Below are 10,254 nucleotides of genomic sequence, written 5' to 3' on the forward strand. Positions count from 1 at the left end.
TTTCATCATATTGGCAATCTCCTCTTTTAAGTTCATCTGCTCTTGTAAAAAAGAAAAGAAAAAAAGAAAGAAAAAAAAAAAGAAGAGATTAAATCAAACTATAATACTTGGCTGAACTAGCAAAGCAGGTTTTTCCCTAGATTTGGAAAAATGCCCTGGCGCTACCAGTATTTAAGAAAGATGATCCACAGTTCAAATTATTTCAAAACCATCTAGCTCCTAAGAAGAGCTGAGGGCAAAGAAAAGAAGTTGCTAGGGAAAAGCATATCTTTCTATTCTCCCACTCAGGCAAACCTAGGGAAGAATCATCTTTCTTTCATTTTCAGCTTTTTAAACTTCCCTCACACTTTCTCTGATCCAGAGGAAGCGTAAAGACATAATCAGTCCCAAGAACAGAGAGATCCACGTGCAAAACCTTGAGTCTCAAAAAGCATATCCACCATATTCCCCCCTTTATCTATAAATGAAAAAGAAATTCACCTAACACAGAAAACAACAAAGAGCACTCTCCTTCTAGTGCATTCCTACTTTGAAGCCAATTTTTGATTCATAATTTGTTTAATCCCAAATCTTGCTTAATTACAATTGAACCTGATGTGATAGTTAACAGAAATCTATTGATCCATTAAGTCTGGCTTTACTAAAGAAGTGTTTTTAGATATATTTATCATATTCAGTAATGGTATGCATTGTTTGTATGTTGCTAATGGACCTTCTGTTCTTTGGAAACAAGCACTTCCTTCTTATTATTATTATTATTATTATTATTATTTTCATATATAACTGTAGGAAAAATCGACAGCAAATACATGTAGACTACCACCTCTTTCTTTTCTTTTTTTTTCTTTTTTTTTTTTCTTTTTTTTTTTTCATACATAAAAGGGCAAGGCTGAAAGAAATAAAACCAATTCCCAAGAGTGCTTGCTAATCAGTCACTTGATTTGAATTATATCTTCCGTAGTAATATGCCGATTTTGTAGCAATGGATGTAGATTTTGAGATAGGAAAATGCTAAAATTACAACCCCCACCCAACTATTGCACAACCTCAAGACACATTGGAGTGAGACCCATTGTGTGAGCCTCACCCCAATGTGCCTTGGGATTGTGCAATAGTTGAGTGAAGGTTGTATGTGTATCAAGGCCCACGTGTTATACGTGTCTTGATAATAGAGCTCCCAGATCATTTAGTACGAAAATTTTCTATGATTTATTTGTAGGAAATATTTGAAATAGTAGATTATGAAGAAAGTATACAATATATCTAGCAGTTCCAGTTTGCATTGACAATTTATTAATTTTATTTAATAAATAGCATCACAGACTCAGAATTGGGACTACTCAGGGACAGGGACAAGACAGAGACTTGTCAACTTGCTACATAAATCAAATTCTGAAAACAGTATCTTTTTCTCTTTTTTTCCTTGGGAAAGGGAAGGGGGAGGGTTAGGGTTTGGAAAAAGAACTCACAATAATATTATCAAGAAAGTGTACAATATATCTAGCAGTTCCAGTTTGCATTGACAATTTATTTAATAATAGCATCACAGTTGGGACTATTCAGGGACAAGACAGAGAGTTGTCAGGCTAGCTACATAAATAAAACTCTGAGATATTGGGTTTGGAAAAAGAATTCACAATAATATATGCTTTCTTTATTAGTTCAAAATCACATATACAATAAGGTCAAGTTGAAAGCCATGTGCAAAAGACAGACGCTCAACTTGTTAAACCAATCTGGATGATCAATTACTGCCAAAAACGACAGGAATTTCTAGCTGCAAGCAGATCTTGTGGTTGTAATCATACTTCAGGAAGAAAACAGTCGGAAAGCATTTGGGATAGCTAGGCAGCTATAGGCACGTCTTGTACTTTTGAGAAAGGTGACCAGTGTCAGCCATGAGATTCTGCCATACAAATTGATCCATTCTCAATCAGCATGTAATGTAAAGCAATATAATATGCTAATATTTGACTAATGATCTTTCATTGTGTAATAGTATATTGTCCATAAGGTTTTGGGGTCGCCCTGAGTTGGTACTCATGATGATTTCAGTTAGAACACTATGCCAAACCAAATATCTAACCAGTCATCCAATCAGTGAATATATACGTATATGAATGCTGCAGTAAGAGACTCAGCATTATTGATGGTTAGGAAGTCATTAGTAGGCCATTTTTAACCTTGGAGATCAATCACTTCGCAACGTTATCTTAGTATCTTTATATGTATTCCTTATAGAAGTCACTTCAGTTTGACCCCAACAACAAAAGCATGGATTCTGCGGCACCATACCTGGACTGCTGGACGCATAATTTTTGCCCATTTTTCTGTCACAAATTTTGAAATTCTAAAATTTTCATTGACCTCCCATAGTGTTTCTAAAATTTAAGTGAGACTGCTATGCTTTGGTTGGAAAAGAATTGACGATCATCTACCAGCCTTCATTTCAGAGTAACCCCTATATATCCATAAGCAACGTCTCATCTCATACTTCGATCTTTAGTACTCAAACCAGGATAAGCCATTAACTGTATAAACAAACAAGAACAGGCAAGTATGTTTTATCCACGTCTCAGGAGATGAGTGACAGCCATTCTGATTCCCCCTTTATTATTTTGACAACGCAGATCCTAAGGTGAGGCCAATCTATTGCAAGTCAAAGATGTCCATTTCGCAGGCCAAGTGTGCAGATAGTAAAGTTCATGTAGGGTCCTGAATACGTGGATTACCATCAAATCTTCTATCTTACAATGATAAAATTCAATTCCAAGAGGACAAGAAACTCACTCGCTTTTCACGAGCTTTCAATCTATATGCTATCAAATGAATTTGGGCTTCCTTCACTTTCTATTTCCACTGTAGATACCAACAAATTTAATATCATATAGAAGAGTTGCATTGGCAGGTACATTGCAGTCACCTATAAAAAAAACATAAGATGGGTGTCAGTATGACTTTTGCACCATACCAACAAGAGCATGCCCGAATCATGATACAATCAATAACACTAATGCAACCAAGAAGCTTTTGAAATTTATCAAATCTAATCCATCACTGGCATTTTGTCAACTATTGTTCACAAACACTACATAGTTGCCAAAAAAAGTTCAAGCAAGGAACTTATCAAGTCCAATCCATAAGCTATTTTGTAAACAAAGTCTGTAACAATAGATATCTGTCCAGAGCAAGTTTTAGCAACCGACTGCTTCTAGAAATTTGCTTGCTCTCACAGACACTCACCAGGGGGGGGGGACACTCACCAGGAGAGAGAGAGGCAGATAGATTTTTTTTGTTTTGTCTTTTTTCACCTGATTAGTTATGAAGATGTTGTACAAATTTTATGATTATAGAATGTTTCAAGTTTCAAGACTTGTAAGGGTTAAGATATGGGATATGGAACCTCACCTGAAAAGCATCCTGCTGGTTCTGGCCCATACGCTAATTCCGGAGGAATCCTAAGCTTACGTTTTCCACCTGTGTATGGCACAATGACAGTTTTTGGCCAAGTGAGAAATAACATACAGAAAAGAACCTCTATAAGTCTATAGGTACAGTCTGAATATCGTACCTACTTGCATTGGAGGTACTCCTTCACCCCCGAAAATTCCCTGGTCCAATCCCTTGATGACCTGGAAACAAAATAATTTATAAAAAGTAAATTTGAATAAACTGTGATAAATAAAGTTTGAATTATCTGCAATATTGATTGTTTGTCTTTAAGGGTAACTATTAAGTGGGAGAAAACCTAAATTGTAACAATTGCACGTAGATGTCAACTGAGGTTAGTTAATAGCCCTAGAGTTGTTTTTTGGTTATTAATATGTTGGTTTCACAGCTGTTGGCGCTCTAGAGTTTTCATTCAGTCACTTCTGTGCACGGGTGTTTTTTAGTCATAACTTGGAGCTGCCGGAACACATGGATATTAAATAATTTTCAGCATTGCACATGAAGGCACTAATGTATCTCTTTCAAGAAGTCTTTACAAAAGGTTCATCACTATTATAAGATTAAGCTGCATAACCAATAACAATGAGTAACAACAATAAGATGAATTTAGCCAAAATAATAGCGGATAAAGAAGAAAGAATTATCATTTGTCATGTACTCGATTCATAAAACAGACTTTACAAAATATATCATTCTGAATTACTTCTATTGATATAATGGCAACATACTCTCTCTCTCTCTCTAAACTAAAGAGGTGTATAGACATACTTCAAGTGCTTTATCAAACAATGTAGTTTCTGCTCAGTCCGAGATGCTTCCATGACATACCAAGAATTACAAAGGCACTTATGCTAAATGTTTCTCAGATACCAAGTACACAAATACCTATTGTCTTGGGCACAGGAATAATAAATTTGGTAGTTAGGTATAGCAGAGACAGAACAACCTATAGGACAAGAGTTTTTAGTGGTTACAACCCAAAGGTATATCTATTTTGATTTCTACTTAGTACAGACATAAAATCTCTTGCATGAACAGATATAACATGCAGATAATGTAACCTGACAAATGAAGATAAACCAGATTAAAGGATATGTCAGATGTCCAAAGAGCATCTTACATGTTTTAACGTTCTTTATTTTATTTTATTATTATTATTATTTTTTTTGTAAGTAATCAAAATATCATTAAAAATGAAAGCGCAACCCAAGTACATAGAAAATATACAAGATAAAACACCCAGCTAGAAAGTAGTTAGAAACACTTTCATGCACACAAAGTAGTTTTGATCCGAGGTTTAAAAGCTTCAACATCATCAATCCAAAATTAGAAGTTAAGAGATAGGTAATATGACCACTCTAATGATTCAGGGTAAGATTGAATCATACCAACAACGTAATGTATGAGACAACATCATATATACCTTTCCAACACCAATACGCATAGTGAGAGGTCTAGCACGTTTATAGCTACTGTCGAAGACTGTCCCATCACCGAATCTTGCAGTGTAGTGAACCTGTATTGGAAATAGATTTGATAAAGTTTAATTGCCTATTGAAATAGTAGGAATAAGTTCACCAATATTACATAGAGACATCCTGTATTAGTCTTCAGACTCTATGATAAGCTGAACGTCATATCATGACCAGAACAGAGCTAAATGAGGCCTATAATTAGAGAACTGACATCATGCATAACAGTGAGTGGAAACTCCAAAGACTGCAAAAAATTGGTAGAAGTTCAGAACATCAAGGCAAGAGTAAGGTTTTCTTTCTTTTTTTTTTTTTTTTTTTTTTTTTTTTTTTTTTTTTTTTTTTTTTCAGAAAGAGGCTAGCTTCGGCAAGAACAAAGGGGGTATTGATCTCATAATGATACCCAAAGCATTTTTTACAGGGTAAGTACACCTGCAACCCTTGCATTTCTAATTTTACTAATTACACCCCTCATGGTATTTAATTGTTCTAATCAATTACTTCAATCCCCTGTGGTAAAGATTTTAGAAACCTTCTCTTTATGCCACTTACAAACTTAATGTTATACATTCAGTTGAGAGCTTTGTTTCTTCACTCGGCTTTTGGAGCAACAGAAAGAGATTAAGCGACATATGCTGATAGAGAGAATTCTTTGGGGTGTACTTCTGATTTACATTCTGTTAAAGTTTTGTGCCACTACTGTAATCTTCCTATTTTGTTAGTGAAACTTTCTCCTCGTCGTCGCCTGTGCACATAGGCCTAACACTAAACGGTAGAAATCTTTTTATGGAAGGTAGAATAATCTAAATTAAACAAATCTAAATGGTTTTTAGTGGCATGGCAGACATATATCCATAATTCTTAAGCACATTCTACCAGGATATGTTGCTATTTCAGTCCATTTATACTAAAAGATTCAATTTGGTTCTTTCTTTGTCTAAACATGTCTTTTGGCATGTGCATCATAGTGGCCTGGGAGGGGGACATTTTCATATTTTGATACATTAAACCATAACATTACAGAGGTTGGTGGCAAAGCAAGAAACTTGCCCATATGGCGTCTAACATGTTGACCAATTTTTCAACAACCATTATTGCAAAAGAATCTCTTCTTGAAATTCATGATTTTTGAGACAAAATATCATGTTAAATTATCCTCCAACAAAAATAAAGAAGTTCACGGATTATGCAACAATATTTTAGAAAAACTAAAGCAAGAATTTGAATGAGAATCTAACAAAGAACAGCATTGAGAACCATAATTAGAGAGAGATAGGAACATAAAAATAAAAACACAAAAACAGAAAGCAAACCCAATTCAAGTTAAAACTCACATCGATAAGCTCAGCATAAGGAGCTTTCTCACCGGAGCCGACTGACACGTCACAGTAACCAAGCCCAGACTTAACGAAGTTGAGTTCACACAGAGGCTCTCCCACAGTGGCGTAGTACTCAATTCTGGTAGCATTGGCATCCAACGGTGACATAGCCAGAACTGACGCTGCTAAAAGCCCAATTCCCATATCAAATACACGCTTCTTGGTTGAAGAAACTGAAGCGATAGAGAGCTTCGCATTGTCTGCATTCGAAAAACAAGAGCGAGAAGAACCAGAACAAAAAGAAGGCGAAGAAGAAGAGGAAGAAGAAGAAGAAGAAGAAGAAGAGGGGGATTTGGTGGTGAAGAAGGACTTGTGGTTGAAGGTTTGAAGGGAAAGGAGCTTTGGGGTCGTAACGGTTAGAGTAGAGACAGCCATTTTGGTCTCTCTGTTCGTCTGGATTTTGTTCGAGCTATCTCAAGTTTGAGGGTTGTATGGCTTCGCTTTGTAGAGCGCTTTTTGAGTGGGAACTGTGGATATGAGAAGGGACCCACTGGGACACTAAAAATGATCATCATGAATTCATGATCGAAGATAGTTTTTGGCGGTTGATGCTTATCAATTTGGTAGAGTCAACAATTTTTTGACACATTCGTGAATTTAATGCGAAGGTAAAAGGTTAAGGTTAAGGTTAGTTAGACCGTTTAATAAAAGAGTTATTACAAGGTGAACTCGTTTGACTCGTGGGTCAAAAAATTCTTTTGACCCGTATACTTAAACTTTCTTTTAACATTAAAAATTAAATCTAAATAATCATGTTATTTTTTTTTTTTTTTTTCACTGTCTAAAAACTAAAGACTAAACTAAAAAAATCTCACAAAATACAAAAAGAATCTTTTTCTTTTATTGAGTTAGAACTTGAACAAAAAAGGCAAAGACAAAAAAAAAAATAAAAAATAGTAATTTTTTTTTTCTTCAAGTTTTCGAAATTAGAAGTTAAACCCAAACAAGTAAACAAAAAAACAATTCAATGTTTCATATTTCTACAATGAAATAATATGATTATTCATAATATGATTTTTTTTTTTTTTTTTTTTAGTTTAAATTTGTATTTGTATTTTTATTTTTATTTTAATAGACTTTATTATATAATAGGTCACATGACACGACCTGACCTGACCTGTTTGACCCATTTAATAAACAGGTCAAACGGGTCGTGTTAACTCGTTTTGACAGCCCTACAATTTAGGACACCAATTTTTAACACAATTCGTAAATTTGACACAAAATTAGCAAGTTAGGATTATGGGTTTCATTCGTTTAATAAAATAGATTGGATTAGAATTAATCTATATAGTTTTAATATTCATACCTTGACATGATCCATACTTAATATTGACATTTAAAACTAATAATTTTTTAGAGCCCCTTCTATAAGGATGGGCTGTAAAAGTGATGTTTTACATCTTCCAATAAGAAGTTGATACATCATTTTAAGAAGACTAAATACAATAGACAAGAAATCACCTAATCCTATGAAAAAAAATAAAATAGTAATTTATGGTCTACCCTTTCAAGAGTCTAACCGGTCTTAAAAAACTACTACCTCCTCAGCCCAACACCGCCGAAAACCACTGCGGAAGGCCACCGCCGCCCACGAATAGAGCCACCACAGAAGGCCACCATGGATTCTAATTTTCTTTTTTTCCATACAAAGCTTTGAATTTTTGGGCCAAGTCTTCATCTTTCTGGGTTTGTTAATTTCTCTCATTTGCTCCTGAATTTTCTGAAGTTGAATTTGCTGTAGGTTTTTCTCTACCATGGATCCTAAGGTTTTTCCCATTCTGTTTCTCCTGTTAATCTTTTCTGGTGCTTTCCAAGCGCTTGCTGGAATTCATCATCACAGAAAACATAGTCCTTGTTAGAGAATATCAAATCAGATTTGATTATAATCAATTACAATTAATGAGGATTAATTCAAATCCTACAATATATGGAGAGTACCGTAATATACGGTATCAATATATTCTCTAACAGTCCTAATGGCTCTACTCTCGTCAGTATCGAATTCCATGATCACCTGAGCTTCAATGCCGTCTCGTCTTCGGCGAGTATCGGGTGTGGCCTCTCAACCACCAAGAAATCCGAGCAATCAGAATCAATGATGCAAGTGATAACAAATGAAGCAGCAAAAGAAGAAGAATATGATAGCGATGATGAAGATGGAGACGTTATTATTTCAGCGGAACAGCTCAAGCAATCTGTGAAGCTCCGTCTCAAGCACAACCCACTTCGCCAACAAACAGATTTGAAAAATTCTGCGGTTGAGTTCACAGTCAAGGACTTGACCAGAATTCAGACTCTCCATACGAGGATTACAGAGAAGAAGAACCAAAATACCATTTCAAGGCTAAGGAAAGAGAAGTCGGTTGTCGCTCTGGCTGCATCGCCGGAGTCTTACGCCGGTGGGGTTGAAAGAGAAAAATTGTCTTATGATGTTGTGTTTTCATGACTATTTTATGCATACTATATTGCTTTTAGATGATGTGGCACTCTTTTATTGAAAGCTGTAAAAATGAGGTTTTACAACCCATCCTGTATTTTCATGATTTTTTATACGACCTATAGACTTTAAAAGAATTCAATATAAAATTAACGAATTAAAGTTAAATGTTTAACTCATTTAATTAAACGGATTGAATTATAATCGACTTATATAATATTATACCTATGCCTTGATCTGATTCAAACTAAACACGCAAATACGATTTGCCTCTCTTAATACCATTATGGACGAAACTCCATGGACGAGGGCTTTATGAAATTTTTTTTTTTTATTTTTTTATTTTTTTGGCCTAGAGCCTAGTTTTCAAAATATAGAATTTAATTCTTTATGAGAGGAGGATTTGAGAATAGTTTCCACCTTTTGAAAAATGAGATATTACTTTATAGAGTCGGCTTGAAATATTATAGTTTTTATAACAAGTTTTTGACAAAATAATATGATTGTCTACGTGTTATGTATAACGTTTGTTATTGAAATGTGAATTATCATATGATAGTTTATATTATATTTATAAATTTACGTGACGTAATAATATATATGACACTCATTTTCATAAAGTGTAAATTACAACATAAATTTGTAAAAAATTCTAGTAAAAATTGTAATACCCCAATTATTTCCGTCCATGTGAAGGCTAACGTCTAAATTATGCTAATTGCAAATTGTAATTTATATGTTCTGTTTTTCTTTTGTAAGTTAATTAATATTCTAAAAAACAAGATTTCTTCTTCAATTCCCCATATTAATTAACTAATTAATGCCAGTCAATTCCTGCAATTTATAACGCATCAGTATCTTCTTCTTTCTTTCTTTCGATCTTTCTTTCTTTCTTCTTCTTATTTCTCTCTTTTCTTCTTCTTCTTCTTCCTTTCTCCCTTTTTTTTTTTTTTTTTTTTTTTTGAAATAAAAATAAAAAGGCCACAAGGGGACAAGCAATTTTGACTACTCTACCTAGGCTTTATCATGGTAACACCTACCCGTTGAGAATTGCTTAGAAGGGACCTAGATGGCGCGCGAAGAACCGCAGGCATTCTCTCAAGACTAGTTGAGCCATAACTTAACTCGGCCTCACTAAGACATTAATGAAACTCAGAGTGACTAATACTCTAATTAGGAATGAATGATTCTTTTTGCGGGATTCACATTCACTCTCTAGTATTTGCCTAACCTCGTAAAGATTCCCTTGAGACTACTAAACAACTGTCACTAGTGGTTCACATCATACTCTTAATTATAATAATACGTATACAACATCAGCCACATTAGATATTTCTATTCAGCCATGGACGGTCAAGCAAGCAAACCATAAGATTGAAGCATTTTAAAATGCCTTAGAGACCACATTAACATAATTGATAATTTAAGGATAAAGTAAAAACCTGTCATGCAGTTCGATGACTTAAGACATTTGCCATGAGTTAAAATAAGATTATAGATAGTTTTGACTCTA

At 34.4% G+C, this 10,254-nt stretch overlaps 1 protein-coding gene across 3 annotated transcripts; it reads right to left on the minus strand.

Moving 5' to 3' along the window:
- Window positions 1-1,614: 1,614 nt before the first annotated feature.
- Window positions 1,615-6,737, minus strand: LOC133857765 (photosynthetic NDH subunit of lumenal location 4, chloroplastic). 3 transcript variants are annotated; one of them, XM_062293103.1, is made up of 6 exons: window positions 6,257-6,737; window positions 4,874-4,966; window positions 3,572-3,632; window positions 3,409-3,477; window positions 2,791-2,923; window positions 1,615-1,906 (listed from the first exon to the last, which is right to left on the minus strand). In XM_062293103.1, exons 1-5 carry the CDS (start codon window positions 6,674-6,676, stop codon window positions 2,844-2,846), a joined length of 723 nt encoding a protein of 240 aa, XP_062149087.1. In that variant the 5' UTR covers window positions 6,677-6,737; the 3' UTR covers window positions 1,615-1,906; window positions 2,791-2,843. The 3 variants fall into 3 exon arrangements, with proteins under 3 accessions (XP_062149087.1, XP_062149088.1, XP_062149089.1); XM_062293104.1 differs by lacking the exon at window positions 1,615-1,906 and adding an exon at window positions 2,259-2,715; XM_062293105.1 differs by lacking the exon at window positions 1,615-1,906 and having other exon boundaries at window positions 3,576-3,632.
- Between the last annotated feature and the right edge of the window lie 3,517 nt (window positions 6,738-10,254).

The sequence above is a fragment of the Alnus glutinosa genome, chromosome 14 (assembly GCF_958979055.1).
Source record: "Alnus glutinosa chromosome 14, dhAlnGlut1.1, whole genome shotgun sequence".
NCBI classification, from domain to species: domain Eukaryota; kingdom Viridiplantae; phylum Streptophyta; class Magnoliopsida; order Fagales; family Betulaceae; genus Alnus; species Alnus glutinosa.